This window comes from Xiphophorus couchianus, chromosome 11, assembly GCF_001444195.1.
Source record: "Xiphophorus couchianus chromosome 11, X_couchianus-1.0, whole genome shotgun sequence".
Taxonomy (NCBI): domain Eukaryota; kingdom Metazoa; phylum Chordata; class Actinopteri; order Cyprinodontiformes; family Poeciliidae; genus Xiphophorus; species Xiphophorus couchianus.
The window spans coordinates 26921315-26944374 of NC_040238.1; the positions used below are offsets into that span (position 1 = coordinate 26921315).

General features: G+C 39.9%; 1 protein-coding gene across 4 annotated transcripts in view; it reads right to left on the bottom strand.

The window, feature by feature from the left end:
• dscama (Down syndrome cell adhesion molecule a) overlaps nt 1-23060 on the bottom strand; it is a 102029-nt gene that overhangs the window by 62305 nt on the left and 16664 nt on the right. For all 4 annotated transcript variants that reach the window (XR_003597346.1, XM_028032129.1, XM_028032128.1 and 1 more), the window contains exons 2-3: nt 8732-9049; nt 8418-8567 (exon numbers count right to left, since the gene is read on the bottom strand). Coding sequence is in view for 3 of the 4 variants with exons in the window: in XM_028032129.1 (XP_027887930.1) it covers nt 8418-8567; nt 8732-9049 (468 nt within the window). In the remaining variant the exon portion in view is untranslated. The remainder of the gene's footprint in view (nt 1-8417; nt 8568-8731; nt 9050-23060) is intronic.

Genomic DNA, 23060 nt, shown 5'->3' on the forward strand with positions numbered 1-23060 from the left:
GCATTACTAAATTTCTTCTGTTGGTTTGAACTGTCTTAAAAAGTCTGGTATGTGGCAGTTTGCTGGTAAAGATTCAATCACAATTATGCACCTACTGCATATGTTTGCCAACTATATATTTTTTTTATAGGACGGTGTCCTACGCTCACCACAATGTTTGCAATTAAAACAACAAACAAAAACAAAGCTAATAAACGGTCCGAAATGGCCGACTTTCTGTTGGATTATGGGTAAATGCCCATAATCCAAAAATGCCCAAAATACCTTTTTGTGCATCTTGCGGAGATTTACTGTGTCTTGAGATATTGTGCATATGCCATGGAAATGAGGATATTTGTATGATCTGTAAAAAAAAACTTAATATTTACCAAGCCTACGGAAATTTCCTTGACTTTGTTTATGATTAGTCCTCCAAAAAAGGTAATTAAAAAAAAAGCTCTTTAAATTCCTGCCATATTCAGGAGTCAAGCCTTAAAAAAACCTTAATTCTTCAAGTTCTGCTGTTGTAGTTTTGCTTTAAAAAATGAATAAAAACTCTTGGCTTGATGTAAAAAAAACCCAACATCTTAACCTGTCTGTATTATCTATTGAGAACTACAGAACCATCAAAATATCAGTAATTTTACGCTGTAAAGGTTGTATATTGCATGTTCACATGCATATATGTCATTTGTTTCACAACTGTCCAGTCCCTGTGATGGACCAGCAACGTGTCCAGCGTGTTTTTCTTTAAATAATTAAAATCAACAAAATCAGGTGCTAAATCTAAAGATTCCCCCCACTTTCTTTAATTTATCATTATTGTTAACTGAATGTAAGTAATTTTTGTTTAACTTCACATCAGCTCACTTGACAAATCTGTTATTCCTTTAAAGCTTCAGCGTGTAGCTTTTAGTCAAAAAGTGATGTTTCCTCTACAAATTTGTTAAAAATGTCACTATTTCGCCTTGGTATGGTAAGAGACAGATAATCTGTGTAAAATCACTTCCTCCCAGTGGTTCTACTGCCATCTGCAGAAGTACACCTCTTGGTCAGAAACAACCAATCAGAGCCAGGAGGAGGGTCTTAGCGCCGTCAGTCATGATCATGAACGCCCTGCTCAATGTGCTAATGGCGGAAAAACAACTTACTGTTACAGAAAAATAATTTCTCCTGGTTGTCCAGCCATGCTAACTAGCCTGAGCCTGCGTGGTAAGCTCCGTTGTGTGGAACTGGCTGTAGCGAAGGGCGAGTGAGTGATTGACACCGGTAAGACCCACCTCTTGGCTCTGATTGGTTGTTTCTGACAGAGAGGTGTATTTCTGCAGATGGCACTAGGAGAAGTTAGAGAAAATCTATTTTTTTTCACAGATTATCCATCTCATATTATTCTGTCTCGACAAAGTGACAATTTTAACAGACATGTAAATAAACATATAATTTTTACGAAAAGTCACTGCAACTTTAACCCTCAACTCAAACTAATTTTAGCAGCAATATTTCTTTGACATACATTCAACCCTCACATTGTGAGAACATGTGTAGAAACCTAAGGACATCTATGACCCAGGCGATAGTAGGCAGTCCTGAGTCCATACCATCCGCAGAAAGTCTAAGTGTCAATTAATCGGGGGCTCCTTCCACTCTTAGCTCATGTTGCACTTATAGCTAATCTGTGCTCTGGCGTGGAGCCACACATGACCTGGCTCACGTCCAGGCTGAGGAGCCGCGGAGGCAGCACCCATGAGCCGGTCGAACGCTGCGCTGAGCAGCATGGAGAAGAAGACATGCCAAACTGCAGCAGCACAAAGGAGACCTCACTATTTATCAAAGATTAAACAGTGTTTAGCTTCTTCCCCTCCTTCTCCTCCTCCTGCAGCCCTGCATGTGCTTCAATATATGCATGCACACACACACCAACACACACCTCCAGCTCACACCCTAATTGTTCGCAGCCCCAAGAGTTTAATAAAAAACAAATTGCGGTTATTGGCGAGCAAACAGCACAGTACGGAGGTGGGAGCGTGATCATTGCAGCAGAGATAGAAAAAAATAAACAGAGAGAGAGAATCAGCCAATTTAATTAACATCTCTGTCAGTCTCAGGCTACGACTGGAGCAGCAGGCTGCGTGGAGAACAGTAATGTGGAAAGCTCACTGAGGGTCGGCAGGCTGTTACATATGCACTCATGTATTCCACCAGGAGGAAGCCTTTTAAAGCTGCACTGTAAAGCAGTTTATCACCCAATCATGGAAACAAATTTTATTTTTCAAATGACTGTACCTACCTGGATTTCCAAACCGTTACTATAATTCTGATAAGATTCAGTCTTAATCTGTACAAGTCTTATTTTTAATCCCCTGTCGTTTTCAGGTCCTGATTTTGTGTTTATCATGCTGCCTGCACACTGCCCAGCCCCACCGTATCCAACCATCATGTTCCCATAATCCTTTGTGGCAGCTGCAGCCAGATTTATGCACACAGGTATTGATTTTCTTCCCAGCTTTTTTTTTCCTCCCTTCTTCTTTCAGTGCTACCCTGTATTTATCTTGCCAAGCTCCGGCCAATGGGTGTGAGGAGAGAAGCAACTCGCATGCTCGCCAAACGCAAGCCGGCTTTATTTTGATTTTTCCAACATCAGAAGCCGCTCTGCCGCACGCCGTGGCCCCACCCTGAGTGGGATGCATGTAGGTATGTTCGCCATTCTCCGCAGGCCACCTGACCCATTTTTTCCTAGTGGATAACAACGTTCTGGTCAGTCACAGCAGCCGGAATGACGAACGCTGAAGAAAGAACGCCATACAGCCTGTCACACGTCACATTACCAACCCTGCCTGTCGACAGCAGAAGGCAGAGGAAGGAGAGAATGAAAAAGGGAGCAAGAAGGACTTAGTTATTCTCTTTCTTCCTCCCCCTCCATATATATCCTTCCACACTGGGACCAGTAAAGCCATTACACACCCTCTCCAGCCCCCCTGCTCAAGATTGCGCTCAGCCAATGGCGACGCTTCCTACATGAATTCTAAGAAAAGGGCAAAACTGACAGCGAGTGAGCTGCAGAGCTTCCCTCAACAAAAGCCGGTCATTATCCCACACTACCTGTGGGCTGAGGATTACCTCCAGTCCTACTTTCTATATATATGTTTACTGCTCTGTAACAGTGATAACCATGAAGAAGAGCGTGTGAATCGCTGGTTGGTGTAGTATTGGTGTTTGTGGTATAATTGTTTTTGTTCACGCTCAGATCGGCGCGCGATGCTGCCTTGTGTCCTAGTTAAATCAAGAACAGACTCGCTCTATTGAGCACAGCTAAGAGCTCATCTTTGGCATAAGGGTTTTCTGTATTTACATTGGTTAGTGACCAAAGCATTTCACAAACACTTGGATAAAGCTACTTTAAATTTTGTCAGTGAATAAATGGCAAATTTCCTCTACATGTTAATAGAGGATGGCTAAACATCTTTTTTCAGGAATATCTTAAAGAGGCAGTATTATGTATTTTCCAGGCATATAACCTTCCGTTATAAAAATACTGTACATATCAAATATGATTTAAATTACAAAGTGAAATTTCTTTTGACACCTTGAAATTGGGTGAAATTTCTGCTTTTTCTCCTGAAACTCCGCCTTCAGGAAGTCATCTCAACACCACTCCTCTATTAACCCATTCACAACGTTTTTACCAGCGTTGCACTGAGAACCAGCTTGTGTAATGATCTCAGCTGATGCGCAGTTCCACCAGATGCTTGCTAATTGCTGCTGGCTAGTCTGAAGGAGCTGAGTGGAGGATTTGCAGGGGAAGGCTGCTCTGTGAGGTGGAAGCCGGAAGCTCGGAAACTGCACCTCCGAGGAGGAGCTTCGCCTCGAAGGTGACACTAAGTCCAGCCAGGTGTTTTGCACAACTGAATGGTTGCCATGGGAAACGGCAGGATTTCTCAAACATGCATGAGAATCAGTATAGCACTCCAGCTTTGTTTTTGATGAAGGAATAACATTATAAGATTATGTAAAGTTCAAAAAAGTTGATTTTGCCCAATACTGCCCCTTTAAAATCTGGTAGTTCATTTACAAATGGAGAAAAAGTTTCCATCTCACATGCAAACATTAAAACGGTGCAACTACATGTTTTAGAAAATAGTGTGCAATCCAGTCACCACATCAGTCTTCAATAGTGAAATCTTTCTTAAAATATGTATTGGACTCAGACCACCAAGCTACTAACCGATCAGGAATCTATATTCCTGTGGACTTTATAGGCAAACGATGGAACAATTGTTAACCCTGTTGCCTTGCATCAAGAAGGTCCTGGGTTTTATCTAAACAGCGTCTATCAGCAATGAGTTGGCTTGTTTTCTTTGTGCATGCATGGGTTTTCTCTGGCTACTCTGGATTCCACAAAGCATGGATGTTAGGTTAATTGGCTATGCTACATTGCCCTTCTGATTTTTGTTTCTCCAGTACGTCTCCATATTGCCCTGAGAAGGACTGGCAACCTGCCCAGACCTGGACACCTGGAGAGAAGTACCAGATGCTTTGGAGCTTCGGGGCATTGGTGAAGGACTGGGGTCGAAGAAAACATACCGTATCTTAATCGTCAACAAACAATTTGGCTGAATGGAAGTGGTAAAGCGATGTGCTAATCTACCTCCAAGCTAGAAAAGTGGCACTTATTATCAGATATCAAATAAGCCTCCATAATTTTATTTGACAATTTTATATAATTGGATTCTAGAGCTATGTTTATGTAATAATATATTGGCTTGAAAGAGCTGGAGAAGCAGAGCAATAAATTCAAACCCGAACGATGAAACCAAAGGAAGTGGAGGGAGAGATGAGCAAAGCAAAGAGAATCTGTGTGACGGCCAATGGCCTTTGTGTTTTGGTCGTGTGCTGAATGAAAAAAAGCCCCCTTGTGTGTGTGTGTGTGTCCGCAGTATACTGCTGGGGGGCTGGCCCCCTCTCGCCCCGACGGGTGCTGAATGCAGAGCAGACAGCATCAGGCCGGGGCAAATGACTACAAGGCCTCCTCAGTGACTGCAGCAAAGGCTGCACCTGGGGGAATGGCCCTGCTCAGCAGCACAGCCGCAGCCACACACATCACCCCAATACATCCAGAGAGCCAACCCTGCAGACAAGGCACACTGCTCTACCAGGTACAATCTGCATTTAGATGGGTTTTTTTGTTTTCTCTAACTTATAAGGAATACATTGGACAAATGATTAAAATGAAGTATTTGCTGCCCTTTCAATCTAACCTACATATGCACACAAATTTCTTGTGCTTTTCTGCCATTCTGCCAGCACCAGCCATTTTCTACAAGGAGATTAATTTAAAAAAGCCACGTTCACATAGCAGGAATAGCTTCATCAGAACGGTGCCATTGAAACTCAATAAAAGGTGTTGAATAGGTAGGTAACTAGCATGATTTAATCCTACAAAAACATGTAAAACCTACAATAAAGACCAAAATTATTCATACACATGGTAGATTTAGATTTAAATTCAGGTTTTCCCCCAGTGTATTATAAGCCTGGCGGGCCACCAGGCATTATTTGTGTCCCCACCAGGCTAAGCATTGTTTTTTATTATGTATATAGTATAGTATAGTATAGTATAGTATAGTATAGTATAGTTTTTTCTTTTTGATGAGCTGAGAGATTTTAAGGCTGGAGGCTTCATTGCCATCACTCTCATCTTTAGCTCCTTCCACAGATTTTCTATCAGATTCAAATTAGGAATCTGACTAGGAAACTCCAAAATATTCACTTAAATCAGAGGAAATGTGTCAAGATTTCCTCCAAGCAAAATCTGCCAGTGGTTTCTATATATCTGGATTTTACTGGAGGGTAATAAACAAACATAAACAAACAACAGAAGAATGTAATTTCTGTATAAAGTTACATTTATAACATTTTCTACAATATTTTAATATTTCTCTAAGGGGACCAGAGCAGTTTGGTTGGTTTTGAATGGATCAGAGTTTGTGTCCTTGGACAGTCCACTATGCTTGAGTAGATATAAAAATGCAAATAAGCTCTGGTATTCAGTGTGAATTTCCTACCTGTGTGAAGTGTAAAAATAAAAATCCCTTCAAAATGTCTTAACACCTTTCCTTTATTTAAATCAACAGGCAACTCTGCTCTCTTGATCTAATCTGGTAAAACTTTCCTGTGATTCACTTTGTGATAAATCAAACTCATCTTTTCCAAAAAGACACTATTTTGATGGTTCATTGTATTAAAAAAAAGAAGGGAAAGACAAGTGAGCAATACCAGTTGCTTTGCCAGTATGCTATGACCTAAAGCACTTTTCATCATAAATTGAAAATCATTTCAAACGGACAAAAGGATCCTTGCATAAGTCTTCTGTTAGTCTGCCCTGCAACAGCTTGAAAATGTCCAGTCCAGTGAGGCCGACAGTAGGAATGTCTAACCAGTGCAGCACACCAGGCTCTATCTCCTAAAGTGAAGAGTCTCGGTCAATTATTCATGCTAGAGATAGAAAAGCTTCATTTCTTAAAGCTTTTTTGTCTTTGTCAAAGTGTTGATACGATTTTAAATAATTGAATTGTGAAATGCCCTAGGTTGGTCTTGAGGTTGAGGGGTTGAGCCGTCTTGTGTGGAGCTGTCACTCACACAAACATCCCCCCACACGCACACACACATAGACAGTGCACTTAAAAACTGTGTAGCAGAGAATGGGGGAAATGGACGATGCGATGCAGGGTGCGTGCATTGAGACGTGAATAAAGACCACTTGCTCATAGATTCATAGGCTTCTGTCATCCATTATTTAGCATGCAGGAGAGAAGTGGATTGGTGGCTAGATGATTTTTTTGACAGCATTTACATGGCTGATGGCACCAGATGGGAAGATGATTTTACTGGCCGAGATAAGCACCTTGTTAGAATTTGCAACTTTCACTATAAAAATAATGAGGAAAAGATGTTTCAAATTCTCAAACAGTAAAAGTTTCACATTTTTAGTTTCCATGAGGCATGAGCTGGTATGATTTACTCACAATTAGACAAGTTTTACTCTGGAACAGTTTTTACACAAGCATTTAAAAGCATACTGTCCCTTTCGGTGTAGTTTTCATAGATTTGGGTCACGATTTTATTGATACATGTGGTTGAATTGTCCAAAACATCATAGGGATCCTGACTAATTTCATAAACAACCTGTGTATGATAGAGAGGTATAGGCATTTGTAGGGTTTTATATTCTTCCAGCACCATTGGAATGAAAGGCTGATGTACAAAAGTGTGATGGGGGTAAAGCAGGAAGTACAACAAGCCTCAGTCACGAGCCATCGATCAACAACTTTTTATTTGCTAGCTCTAAACTTACATTACCTGAATAAAAGTGACTGTTGCAACATCTTTTTTTTCTACATAAGTATTACTGTTTTATTTTGACCAGAAAGATTCCTAAAACATCTCAGTTGGTCTTCCATATTTTTCTTCCTGTCAGCTCATCAGCAGTATTCAGCAAAAAAAGGTAAAGAGGGAACACTTCTACCCCACCTGTGCTACATTCAGCTGGAAACAACTTCGATTACTCAGGCACCTTATCTGGCATCTAAGTAAAGGGTCGTAAAAACGTGGGGTAGTACAGTGAAAAACATAAATTTTCTGAAGCCTTAGCAAATGTTTATATCCACAAATTGCAAGTTCTGCAACTGAAGTACAATTGCGGCTGGCAGCGTTGTGGCAGGCTCAGACTCTGCACCACCAAACCATTGGCAGCGAGACAACAAACAGTTCAGGGACATGCTGAACATGCTAGCACAAAAATCAATTTGTGTACAATTTAGAGATTGATATAGATTTCAACATGGCCAATATTTCCTTAGTGGACAAATGTGAAACGTCAACAAAAAAAAGGGGAAAGCAATGGCTAGCCAGCACTTGCCCTCCATCCAAAAGCAAAATGACATTAGCACTCGTCTATTGAGTTTGCTAAATGCCCCACATAAAGTGAATTTCACCCCCAGGGCTGGGAAACAATCACGCAGAAGAGCGTTCCATTTAAGTGATTTGAATGATCGGCGCGCCGCAATGCATCCTATCAGCCAGAGAAATGGGTCAATACACTGAGACTAAGTGACACTGCTGGCAGCCGGCACTCTCGTGGAAGACTGGGCAAAAGGACGACGAGCAGGACTCTGCCATCATTGGGTCAGACAGATGTAGAGAAACAGCCCTCTCTGCAGTGGCACACACCACCACTCATGGAAACACTGTTATTTCAAGAGAATATAAAAAAAAGAAAATCCAAATATCAATATCAGCACGCCCAAGGGATCTGCGCCTGGTCCAAGCAAAACATACCTCACCAAGCATTCCCATCAGCATGTATACCATTATTAGAGCATGTCATAGTCTAGCAAACATTGTCGCATTGGTTGTTAGAGAAGAAAGGTGTAATGCCTTACTTTCAGCATTGATTGACATTGTGTCTTTCTCCCAGGACACAACAGTGATGTAGGCCTCCACTGAGGCAGGGATAATGCACTTGAAGACCACCACATTGCCTCTCATGGCTTTCTGGTCCTCCACCCGGACAGTGTACGGCTCTCGTAGGACTACAGGTAGAGGACAAAGAGGTGTGCAGTGTTTAAGCTGGAAAACGACGCAGGCAGAGTTCAGACAAACAACCTCTCTTTAGTGCAATGTTAATTTCCAGGGCTACAACAAATTAATCGGTGGCAGAGACATTCAAAGAAGAGAGGGAAAACAAAAAACTGACCAGCCTTGATGTGGACATCTTGGCTCCTGATTCTCCCTGAGGGGTTCTCGGCTGTGCAATAGTAAGTGTTGTCGTGGATGAGTTTGCTGAAGCTGGAAGGGGGGATGTGGAAGATCTGAAGGGTGCCATTGGGGTGCACATGGCGGATCCCTGGCACATCATAGATCTCCTCGCCGGTGGCCAGGTACCAGCGCAGTGAGACAGGGGGCACGCCTGCAGCGGGACAGGGCACCGATGTCCCTGTGGTGCTGGCAAACACTACCTCTTGCACAGATGCATTGACAAAATATAAGCTGGAACGTAGATCTTCACAGAAAACTGCAAAGAGAGAGAAAGGGAGAAGAACAAGATTACTAGTCTTGGTTTTTGAACCTAAAAAGTTAGTTTATTGTTTTTTTAGTGCTAACTCCACCTGTAGCCTCCTACTAGCATGTTGACTACTACACCTGAAGTAGTCAACATGCTGCTGTCATTGGGTCACAAGGGTCTCAAGGATTCACAAGGATTTCTAGTCCTTTTTCCTCTGCTCCCTTCCTGTGCAATTCCGTTTGCTACATCACTGGCAAACGTTAGCAATTGGTTAAAATTTAAAACCATAACACAATCTATGCCTCTAGGAAGCAATCGTTTCTCAACAGCTGAGAGCTCAGACACTCTCTATGAAGCAAGTAAGGGCTGGTTTTCACCAGGTTATCCTTACCCCAGACTAGGCATGGATCATTAATTAAGATATCAAGGTATCAAAAAGTTTTTACCTTTGTAATGACATGCTAACAGACTCAACAGAAACAACACATTCATCTGATACATTTAATTTGAATACATACTCAAGTAAATCTATTCAATAGAAGCACAGTGGACTCAGATGGTACCGTTCACTGACTTCACCTACACTTATATGCACATCAACATGGACCAAACAACCCTTGGTTAAAAGTAATATACACAAAGTAAATAAAGAAAACTATGGGCCATCAGGAGCAGAGGAAGAAAAACAGAACTGACACTTGTTTTTTTTTGTAGAGGAAAGAAGCAGGGAGTGTCGCTGGTTTTTCATCTCTGCGCCAAAAAACAATGCATGAATTTGCAGGTAAGGAATTCCTCCATTTATTTGCTTAGCTCTTTTCTTCTACTTTTCTTCTTTTCTGTAAACAGTTTACAAATCAGCATATAATCCACAGTGACCATTGTTTGTTTTTAGTGTGGCCTGGTGGGGTTGCAGCGGCATTACTCCCATGTAGTGCAACTTTTTTTAGTGAACCACATGTGTTTAGTAGGCCTTGCAACAAACTAAAAGGTCTCAAAGTGGAATGGTGAGCTGAAATCAACCCACCAAGATTCATCTTGGAACAGCCATTGCCCGTAACCACTATGAACTATGCAGGGTAATACAGGATAGTACAGTTAATTAATTGAGAACAAAACTTTGTTGACATGCTCCGACTCAAACTGAAGTTTTAAAGACTTCCAGTTTTTGAACATTTTGTATCTCAACAGGTCTTTTAAGTTGTAGTTCATAAAGGACATTAAACAAGTAATACTAAACGTTTTACAACAGTGTACCTAAATGCTGCAAAACATCTGTCAAAAACCAAAATAAAATGTGGTTGAAAAGATTGAATCTATAATTTTGGATAATTGCATTTTAGAGTCAAAGCTGAAGATCATTGGATTTACAACACACTAGAAGTTAGTGAATTATTTTGATGCCATCTGCTGAACAGCTACAAGCAACATAAAATCTGTTAATATTCAAATGCTGACTCTACGTTGCGTGCTCTGTGATAGGAGCAGCCTTGTAAAGCTGTTACATACACCACCAGTGTCAGTAACCTACTGTAAATATTTCAGGCACCGCTGCCGTATACCACAGCCTCCACTCTGTGCTAATGTGGGATCCCTCCTCCTGTCGCCAGCCCACTTGCTTGGCTGCGCGACAGCTGCCAATCCCCCCTCCCTGGAGACCAAACATTTTAGCGCTTCATAAATTCCTAATGAGCGTTCTCGAGTCACCAGCCACTTCCACCCACTGGTCGTTCAACCTGCTACAGCAAACAAACAATGTGGCGAACACATGTTTCTGCACATTTAGAGCTAGACTCACTTCACACATGCAGTACTCTGAGGGTTGGGCCCGGAGGTGTTGAGAGAGGAAGGCCTGCAGTTGTCAACAGATACAAGGCTACCGTTTCTGATCCAAATGGTGTCAGAAGAAGGCAATGGAGATGAAAGGAAATCGCGGTACAAACTTCGATATAGTCAGTCGTAATAGGCATGAATAGCACATTTAACTTGGACTTTTTAATGGTTTATTTGATCCGTTCTCTTTCCAGGGTGGTGATTGTATGATATAAAACTTCAAGGACTTTTAAAAATGTGAGCTTTTGAAGTAATTGTGAATTTTCTCAAACCGTACAGGTTCCGAATTATACATAGAGGCTCACATTCATTCATACATTTCACTAATATTTGATTAAATACTCCAAGCAATCCAACCGTAAACTTTTTGAAGTCATCTGCTAATTTGTTAGTCTGCTAATTCTGATTGAATATCTAACCATTTTTGTTAGGCAGAATAGTTAGATTTAATTAAAACTGTTTTCCTGACAGATCTAGAATTTGAGAATAATTCAGATATTTTTGATAGGTCTATCGTAGTACTTTGGTAAAGCCATTGTAAAAGCTTAGTTATACCCTGCTATGTCATATGACATAATATGACATATGAAAGATTTGATTTATTTCAGTATTGCTATTTATACAATAAATATGAATAATCAGAATAATCCCTAATACTGAAATATATTGGTGGGGGGTTTGGCTAGCAGCAGCTTATTTAGATTTAAAGTGACAGGATGCCCTTAAGCAGTTTAACATATGCAGAACTGACCAGACTAAAATCTAATTATCTAAGAAGGATTTTGTGCAAAAAATGTAATGAGCATGCTTTATATAGTCCATAGATCTGTCCAAACCTGATCAAGGAAGCATAACAGGTCACCTTCAATCTGAGGTTGACAGTTTTGGACCTTGGGAAAGGGTGACACGGCTGAATAACCTCTACATTTGTTTCAATTGACAGTCTTATAATTCTCAATCAAAAGGTATTCTAAAAGAAAAGAAAAGAAGTTGTCATTTTAAGATAATTACAAAGTTCCCCTTCACTTCACTCACCTCTTTAGACATTCCTGTTGTTCTACATGTTGGTCAATCGAATGAGTGGTGGCAATCAAAACCTTTTTTGAGGACCAAGATAAACTACAAGCCACAGACATTTGAGAGTATTAATGACAATAAGGCCTGATAATGTTAAAGAACCTGCAGCACTACTTACTACTATATTTAGGGAAATGTAAGCATATATTTGAGGTTGTATATGCTAATTTGACCTTGTGTGTAATAAAGAATATCCAGAGAGTTCATTTTGTAAATACATAATACAAAATGACCATGATGAGTGAATGGAAGCTTCTGGCTAAAGCTGCAGATGCTTTCAGGAACTGTTCAGATGAAGAACTATTTGCTGTGGGTGTTCATAGAGACGGATTGCGCTGACAGACAAACACCATGCCACACTCTTGCATAAACAGGGTTTAGGCACAAGAAAACCCCAGAAAAATCAGAGACTTGGGCTTAATAAACATTGCGTTCTCCCTGCAGTGATACACGGGGGCCCTCTCAGTGGTTAATTTACGGACTTGTAATCACACAGAGTAACAGCTTGTCATGGGTTTTCTCAAGTAGGAAAATCTGCCATCAAGATGATCATAAAATCACAGCATCTGTTATGAATAGCGGGGAGCTTGAGGCATTTATGTGTATGACTGTTTCAGTATTGGCTCTCACCATCTGTCCACATTTCTGTAATGATCTCCTAAATACCGCTGAGTCCTCTTGGCCCTATGAAAGCAAACGCAACTGTCTGTTACTGGCACAGTGCGCGATTATGTGCGACTTCAGGTAATACCACAGACTCCATAAGTGATTTTATGGACTAAATAAATTAAAGGTAATGTAAGAAAACAGGACATGAAATTATAATTTGTCACACTTAATCATATCTGAGTTTAAATAGTTACAATTATAAACCAGTCAGCATTTGTATACAAGACAAATCTGGAGTTTAAAACTAATTCTTTAGTTTTCAGATCTGGATCACAAGTTAAGAATAATAATACAAATTGTCGTAAAACCATAGGAAATAACAACCCAATTTAGATGCTGCCTGGATCTATTTAAAGTGCGTTATCTCTTCATATTGGAATAATATATTCACATTTATCCACCTTCCCGGTATAGTAGCATTTGGCTGTAATCATCCATCAGAGAAATTGTGTTCTAAATGAGAACAAGCGGCCATCAGGCGGCTATGGTCCCAGCATGTTTAAAGAGTGACTGAGTGATGAGGAGAGGAGAGCTTGCCTCATAACTGCTTTTGTCTCAATAAAATGATTTGCACCAACTCATAAAAAATGGAGACCACCTCCGCCGCCACCATCAGCTTTTTATGGCTGGCTGATCCGTAAAGACGGTGGCAACTGATGGGGAGGCGAATCCCACCCAGATCCCAACGGTTCGGAAGGATGCATTGGTGGTGCATTTATGTTTCAGCGCAGAGAGGTCACGAAAAATAGTAAGTGTGGGGGGTCGAGAGGGCAAGGAGGGAAATAGAAAGCTCTTAAAATGGAGGTAGGTCAAATTTAACAGGGAAGGTGAAACAAAGGAAAGACCATAAAGAAAAGAAGAAGACGACTTGAAATGACCAGTGTTGTCATTTGATAAAGCTGCTCGTCACACTATTTCTTATTTTTCCATGTGTTTGGGTATATCAAGAAACATGTTTCATGGGTCCTAATATGAAGGAAAATGCATATTTTGCAAAACATTAAAGCTACAGTATGTAACCTTTACAAAAATATGTATTTTCCACACTATGTTGTGGCAGGATGGTACAAGACAAGTTCAGTTCAAGTTGAAAAAAATCAGCTTAAACTTGATTTTATTTTTATAAAAAATAAAATCAAGGTCCTACACTTTCTCCCTCCTCTCTTTAAAAAATAAAAATAAACAAAACAAGACAAAAAAAAACAAACATTTGTCTTCTAAATATAAATTCAACCCTTTTTGTTCAAAGTCACATGCTGTTTTTGATACTTTTAAACGGATGTGCAGGCCTGGCTGGGTGTCTGTAAACAAAATTGGCCCTCAAAATATATTAATCATTAGAGTGGAAATTATCAAGCTCATCTTAACTGATCATGCGATTAATTGATTAATTGTGTATCGCAACAATGATAGATGTGTACCAATTAAACGACAGAAAGATGTGGATGTAGATCAACTGAACTGATTTTCACAAAAAAATGCTGAAGAGTGGAGATGCAACATTTTGGCCTGACAGCAGTAATATCCCACCCTATCAGACGCTTAGGAAGCTGATGCTGTATCATCATTTACTTAAGGCAACATTCGCAAAATCCAAGGCAGGGAGACATAACTATGTTTAAATTTAATTAACATTGTTTCTGCAGATATCTGTTTTAGAAAACAAACAAATACATTTTTATCTGACCAGTATTCATGATCGACTGGTTCGCTTATGCAATTGGGCAAGCAGATCAAAAGTGAATAGAAAAGAACAGCTGCTCTTTGTTTCTTCAGATATCTTACTGGAGACTTTTTAAACTGCATTTCTGACTCCATTAATGTGGTTTGTGTTTACAGTTAGGTTAAGTGTTGAAATCTCAGCAAAATACCTGCAGGATAGAACAAATATCAGAACACTTCAGGCATAAACACTTTTTCTTGAGGCACCGATGCTTGAAAATGAAAAAACAGAACCACTGGGTCAGTGACCTGATCCTATCAGTGCAGTGTGTGAAAACTGATATCAATTGCAGTATTATTTTTTTTTGGCGAATACCATAATCTTAATATCTGCCAGGCAGATATTAAGATTTTATACATGAGCGCAAAGATGTCAACAAAGCCTAGAGTTGAAGAAGGGAAGAAACATGAAAAAGACACCTGCAGGCAGACACTTTTCATTTTCCTGGGCTGTTAAATAACAAGGATTGTTTGTTTGAAGACAACCCTAACAGTGTGTGACTTTTCCCTGAGAATTATCTAATAAAGGAGAAATTACATAAACCCAATTTGTATTTTTATGACATATTATTTGAATGTGCAGCTGTGAATTCCAGAGAATTTATTTTAATAACGCTCGCTCGCAAGCAAGAGAGACAACATGTGGGCGGCTGTTGGCTGTCATCAAGTGTGTTTGTGTGCACGGCTGTTAAATGATAATCTGGTTAATGGCTGGCATGAAAAGCAAGATGCAGCGCACAACAGATGTGCCGCTCGCAGATGCACTCCGTAAAGTGGCGAAGCGCATTTCTGAAGATGTGTTGATGATTCCGAAGACACCGGCGTGAGATCAAAAGCGGGGGCTGGCAACGAAATCTGGAGAGATGTGATGAAATTTTCATGTGGATTCTGTCGATAGTCGGTCAGCTCTGAGACTGAGAGAGAAATATTTGAAGGCTGTCTCTGCCTGGCTGAGAAGCATGTTTCTTTGCATTTATTAAATAGATGAAAAACAATTTTGTACAGTAAGGATTCCTCTTTCTTTTTCAAAGCTTCTCTTCTTTTGTCAACATTGATACTCTAAAGGGGCAGTAGTATGTAAAATCCAACTTATTGAGCTTTACTTAATATTATAATGTTATTTCCTCATCAAAAACATACCTTTAGTGTTACTTTGATTCTTTCATGCATGTTTGAGAAAATATTTAATCTCCCCTGGCAACCATTCAGCACCCTTCCCTCATAACTCCCCCACTCAGTTCCTTCAGACTAGCCAGAAGCAATTAGCAAACTGTGCATCTGCTGAGCTCACTACAAGAGCCAGTTCTCAGTGAAACGCTGGTAAAAATGTTGTTAAAAGGTTAATAGAGGAGTGATGTTGCGATGACTTTCTGGGGCAGAATTTCAGAAAGAGTAGATGCTTTTAAAGAGACAAAGGCTCAATTTCAAGGTGTTAGATTACCAAGTCAAATTTCTCTTAAGTCATATGTGATAGATAGAACAACTGAAGTTAATATAGTCACTCAACTGTGCTATAAAATACATAAGTACTTTGTATTGCCTTGCTGCTGAAAATGTGCTATATAAGTAAAATTACCTTCATCTATAACACTGCCCCTTTAAAATGCAGTCTACCTTTGATTGCTTAATGAAAACACCAAAATCAAATCACCTTCGACTTCACCAGGCTGTCCTAATGTTAGATTCAGCTTTGCTGAAAAACACACCAAAAAGAAGAAGTCATTTGTTCAATTATAAATCTCGCATATGCATAAATGATGAGCTCTCCTTTTGCGTTGTCTACCCTGGTAAGTCTCAGAGGAGGGGACAGCAGCAGGGAGACGGAGTCCTGTTGGGCCAGTGAAGTAGGTCTCCTCCACTAGCTGTGTGGAATAATGCTTAGCACAGTCCCACATGTCAGCACCTATTGGTGGCAGGCCCTGCTGAAATCCTCTAATCGTGGATTGCAGGTGACTCCTCGCGTAGTCATCCCCTTTGTGGAGCCGCTGCTACACCATTTAGAGCTCAAGGGCACCAGACGTGTTTCAGTCAAGGAGAGTGTATGCAGGCGTGTCAGATGGAAGTGCATGTGCGAGGGGGTGGGCGTTAATGTCTGGAAGCCGATAAACATAGATACTGACTTGGGCTTGGTGTGCAGGCAAGACATCAAGTCAGATTTGGTAGAGAGACATCTTGTTGGGTTTAGCCTGCTATCGTAAGATTCATCTTGAAGTGTCTGAATGAGGAAATGTTTTAACAATGCAACATTCTTAGAAATAAGGTTATACAAGTATATTCTGGATGCTCCTGAACAAACAAGCTAAAAAAAATGCTTCTTCTTTTTTTAGTTTCATGTAATGCAACCACGTGAAACAAGGTAAAACATCATAACAAATGAAAAAAAGAAACAGAAAAACGCAGCAAACAAAAATGTTGCAACCACAGACAAAATGCTCCAACTACTGTACATGAAATGAAAACACATGCATATATACAGTATATATACTGTATATACAGTATATAATGCTCCCATAGAATGGCAGCCAGTGCAGTTAGTGCGAGGTTGTGCAATCCCAGGTGAGGCTCTGCTCGCTGCTGCCTCACTAGCTTTGCTTCCGAGCATTTGAATGGGAAAATGCGAACATTTGGTGATTTTGAAAAAAAAAAAATCAGAATTGGTGAAGCTAAATGAAAAATGGGTACTTTATAGTACAAACCACAGGGTGAAAATAGCAATATAAATTATTTTATCATTATATATTATTTTCCATGATGACAGGTGAGGCTCTGCCCATAGACCACTATGGGGAGTCTGGAGTAGGTCTACGTGAATATGTGATAGCTCTATAATATTGTAAAACTCCATGAATTATAACACAACTTTTCTTTCTTCCTTTTTTCTGACCATCCTATTAAATCTTAACATTCTGTCTTTACTGAGGGTTTGGTCTATACGATTTGGCGATCGACTCCAGCTAGGCGTCTGGAGCATTTCCGTTTGTGGAGTGAGTTTGCAACAATTCATATTTGCTGTTTTTTTACTATTTTCTGCATTTTCCTTTCCACTTGTATTTCCTGCAGTTGCAGCATTTTTTTTTGTTTGAATTTGTTTTGCTGCTTTTAGGATTTAGCTTCCATTTTTTGCGCTTGCAATTTTTATTTTGTTTGCAGCATTTTTCTGTTTGCAGCATTTGAATTTTTGTTCGCATCATTCATGTGTTCACAGTGCGTTTTGCTGTTTGCTGCATGTTGGCCTCACTGTATGGAGCACTCTTCATAACAAAGTTCCAGACTTTTCAAAACTAAAATTTACTGTTTCAATTTGTATAACAAATCTTTTAATGGACAGATGGCAATATAAATATTTTTCAAAACAATTTTTTCTTCCCATGTGTATCCAGGCATGGATAATACTAATATTCCAATCTTTTCCTGAAGGCTTTGGAACCCTACAGTATATAACCCATTATCATCCACTCTAACAGTGTCAATCAGTGGTTGCTTTCAAAATTACCTCACCAATTTATTTAAGTAAGCGTCTGATCAATACACATCCCACTTAAACACAACATAAAAAGGTCTATACATTAACCCATATTTTAGCCCATAAGAATTCAAGCCTGCTCATTTTATATTTACCTCAACCATACAACTTTAATCAGCTTATGCAAAACCTGTGCAGAGTATTCCAGTATTCCTGTAGCACTGAAATAAAAAAAAACAACAACTCCATGGTGTTTCATCTTTTTGCCATATCACTGAGGTTCACTGCTTAGCGGTCTGCCACAACAACTTGGTTTCCTCCATTCGTTCAGGGTTTTAAATTAGCTATTAGCCTTAACATGTCCTCCCTGCTCAAGGCTGATAACATTTTGAAGCAGCAGGGTCTGATTGGCTCAGAGCCACACTGTGCCCCTTACCAGGTCAGAGATCTTTGTTGTGCTACAGCTTGCACTGAGGCATCAAGGCATTAGGGCGACTCCACTGGGGTAAGCTATAGCACTGAGTCACACTGACAGCTCATGACAGGCAAATCAGGTAATTAAGGCAGAACTCTGAAGGAGCCGCCTAGGGAAGGAGTGTGGTGGGGATGGGGGAAGGGGCAAGGCCAACTGATAGGGAAGGGTGGAGATTGGGTGGAGGACAGGCTGGTTTTCATGATGACATCCCAAACCTCCACCCTTTCCCCCGTTGCCCGAGGGGATTACACAATAAGCGACAAAGATAAGCACCGCACTGAGCATAGATGTGTGCATGCAAGAGTCCCCCCACTCTTCTAAATCAACGGTGCCCAATTTGCTCTCATGAATAATGTTAAGATCCCCATTCAGCGCTATGCAGCTCCCATGTAAAACCAATTTTACCTTCCTCTGATGTCAGCTCTCTGGAGGGCAAAATAAGAGTCACCTTTGAGTGGGCTATGGCAGTGAATGCTCATTTCCATGAAAGCCGGCAGACCACAGCAACGTTACCAACCACTTGTTACTTGGAAGACTGATCAAATATATAAAGAATGTGTGACATCAAACTGACTGAGGGTGTTTTTACATCAAAGACCGAAGAACCACTGAAGGAAACAGCACAAAAAAATTTAAGAAAGCACTAAGCGCAACTCCCTTCTTTATGAAATGTAGGCAAAAATGGAATGGTGTCAGATTTTAGAGGTTGTAGAATTTCTCTTTTGTCTTATTAATATAAAATATTACCTCCTCGTTAATCCATGTCTGATCACGAGCCATTTCTCCTGCTAGACACAGTATTTAATTTGACTGCATTTACCCAGAATGCCCTGTGCTATAGTTCGCTTCCTGCTTTTGGAATGATGCCCAATTACATATATGCATTGGGACTGCACCAGCGTTCACTCCAATCGAACAGAGATCTAGGTTTGCAATCGAACCAGAGTTCGTTTGGCAAGAAACTAGAGTTCAACTAACGTGGACTAAACAGGTCTGGTGTGGATGTACCCAATGACAGAAGAAGAAAAAAACACCGTTGAGAAGAGAACCCCCAACAAGTGAATAAATGGACAAAGGCTGGTTAAAGAAGACACTAGTCATTTTTGAGTTAGGACACAAACACCAAGTAGAGACAGAGAAATCCACGACACCATAAGCCATGTTGGTTTAGGACTCTCTGTTGGATCTATTGAATTGCACTATTGGGGTTGTGTAGAACAACTGGATTGTTTACCTATGTACGATATATAAAACACGTTTTCACAGACAGTTGACCTTCTATTTTGTATTCAGGTACAACTGGTAACCAAATCTCCAGTAATTCAATATGTAATGTACTGAATACACACCAAACTAGAACTTTAAAACCGGGGTGTGTAGCAAACCATCATTTTTGCATATGAATACAACTCTAGGGGACGCAGATAGTACTATCACTGGAACTTTTTCAACATCAGCTTTTTGGAGAGTACTTTCTGTCGCAGACTGGGAATGTGAAACCAAGCAACCCTCTACACAGACAGAACAACGAGAAAGCAGGTTTCATTATCCAAGAGGTCTAAAACTTAAAAAAATACAATAAAAATTCTACGGTTTTGCATTTGGGTTAACATTACATTATGAATTCTTATATCGCATAACATTATGCGATATAATGTTATGCGATATAAGGACATGCGGCAAAGGTCCCGACGACCTTTGCCGCATGTCCTCCTTCAAAAATGGCGCCGGCTCAGCTGGCTGCCTGCAGACTCAGCTCCCGTCGTGTGTGTGTGTTAATCTGTGTATAAAAAATTCTTGCTGTAATAGCGAAATAATTTCCCTGCTGGGATGAATAAAGTAATTCTTCTTCTTCTTCTTCATTAGTGAACGTTTCCATTTTCTAGACAGAAGTACCTGTAAGGATAGTCAAAGGCTAATCAAAGACATCATGCACATTGCAGTTATACTACTTGTGTTTCAGAGAAACAAAGGTCTGACTGGTGCAGAAAAACTGATGCATAGTCATGGTCACCAAGTCGGCCAGTTTTGAACCCCGATAGTGACTCTTAGAATTACGTGAAAACAATTTTGTGCTTTACATCAGATTATGTTATTTCCTCATCAAAAACAGCTGCAGTTTCCAAGCATCCGCGATTCGGCCTCATAGAGCACCCCTAACCCGCGACTTCCCCACTCTGCTCCTTCATACTAGCCAGCAGCAATTAGCAAACACCTGGCGGAACTGCACATCTGCAGTTGAGCACATCATTATATGAACTACTTCTCAGTGCAACGCTGATAAAAACGTTAAACGGTTAATAGAGGAGTGATGTGATGACTTCCTGTAAGTGGAGTGTTAGAAAGAGCAGGATTTTTTAAAGAGACAGAGGCCAAATTTCAATGTGCTAAATTACTAAGTCACATTTCTTTTAAGTCATGTTTGATACATGTAGCATTTCTATAACAACTAAAGCTAACATAGTTAATTGATTGTACTATAAAATGGCACTATGTGCTGGGAAAACACATACTGTAAAACTGCGCCTTTAAATAAAAGCAACCAGTGACAGATCTGGTGACTTTTCTGACATTAGTGGAGACTGATGTGAAACCACAGTTCATTCTTACTCTTTCCTATGAGCATCAGGTTCTGCTTTGGGCCCCTCATCTACCCTGAATTCTCACAGGTGGCCCAATCTTTGCACAGCAGCGGTCTCCCAGATCCAGTCAGAGCGGCTCTCTCCTCGTCCAGGCTGATAAATGAATCGTGTACGTGCAAAACCGTCTGCTGAACGATCCCCTCACAGTAAGGATGGGATGAAAATGGATTTTGATTTGTTTTAAATAAATCACTGTTCTAAAATAAATGTCTGCATTTCTGTTTTATCTTTTTGATCAATTTAGAATATTAATGTAGACTACATAGAAGAAAACAAACCAGAGCAGCCAAATTTACCACCAACTTTTCATAAATTTACTTCAATAAATGAAACCACATAATGAGCTTTTGAGGCAGATTGTTTTACCTCTGGGGAAAGCAGCTCTCGCCTTTTATTTCCGGTCTGAACAGCTGAAAACTGAAGTTATTCCTGAGGCAGTGTTATACTTAATGTTTTCTGTGATAAACAAATATAGCTAAAGGAAAGGCAAATAAAACAACCTGTTACATTTTTTACTGCTACTTATGTTTTCCCAGTGTAACATTGCTTACTGTTATTTGAGATATCTCCAGGCTTCACCAAGTCTAAGTGATAATTATTTACAAGATTTAAACCTCTCAAAAATAATGTTTTAGCCCAATTAATTCCTAATATATGAACAAAAACAGTCAACACGGCAAAAAACACAAATTCTTATCAAGCGTTTTTGGTCTAGTTTCTAGTGCAAATATATTATTAGTACACATGAAATATGACAAAAGTGACTTACAAGTAACTTTTCAGCAAAATGCAGGAGCTTGTTAAAATCAATAATTACTTAAGATTGATGAAAAACTAAATGCCATAATCTGCCAGTGGAACAAGACATTTTTATTTATAATATGGGAAAATTTCTTGTTCCGCTGGCAGATTATTTCACTTATAACTAGTACTATTTCTCCCATGTTTCTTAATGAAAAGTTACTTTTAAATTTCCTATGTTTTATTTCAAGTGCGCTAAGATATTTGCACTAGAAACTAGACCAAAAATACTTGGTAGATTTTGTGTTTTTGCTGTGAATTTTCTTACCTTCCTAGTTATAACGGCCATGTTTTACACAGAATCCTGACAAGTGGTTTACCTAACTATACTTTGTGCTTCATTCACCACAGCTCACCACATTAATGTTTAAAATGCTCAGCAGCCTGAGGACTCATAAGATGGACTACATTTTCTCTCTGACATCTTCTATGGGTCTAAATAGCAAATAAATTCCAAAACACTTTGATTTCACTCAGTAACTCACTCTGTTGCTTTCTCCAGCATTCCTGCGTGTGTTGCCATGGTTATGCTAACCGCTTGCGATGGATGTTTAGTGATGTTGATCCAACCACCTTGTTGGCTTTGGTTTTGGTGCAGAAACTTTGGAGTCCTAAATTTCTTACCTCCGTTCAGCACCACCAGAGCTGCGTTTCACACAGAGCATTTTTGTTAGAGATGTCCTCTTTAGTCTCCGACTTTCTGAACCTTTCGACAGTACTTGACTTAAATTTGTATGTAATACTTTGAAGTGCAGTATACACTGTGCATACTTTCAGAGAGTGGTTGAGTGGCATTATTTCTGTTTCATTAAAGATTCCACCCACATTTGCTCGCTTTCTAAACCGCAGCCTGACTGAGCTGATGGAGGGGAAAAAGAGACAGAAGGAGAGAGTGGATCAGGTAGGAAGAGGAGGAGGACATTAAACCCAGTGTGTGTGTTTGAATGGAGAGATTAGCTTAAGGAGGAAGGCTGACAACTTGAAGATAATCTACACTACTTATGCGATGTTGCAGCACATGCGTAATATAACCTGAGGCACTACATGTTTAGTTCCAGTGTCGTTAATCTGCCAGAAACCAGCAGATAACGGTTTATAAAAGTTCACTTTTCATTGACTTCTTTTTCTTGATAAATACATTTGAGGCACAAGAACTTTGTTTCCATTACAAATGTGCGCAAAACTTTGTGAATCTTAATGTCAAAAAAAAAATCACAATTCTTCAACTGGGTTTAAACAAGAAATCCCACATGAATAAATTTGTTCACGTGACAAGTCATTGAAAAATATGCCATGTCGTCATCGTCCAACTACTTCCTGTCATCTTCTTTGTGGTTTGAG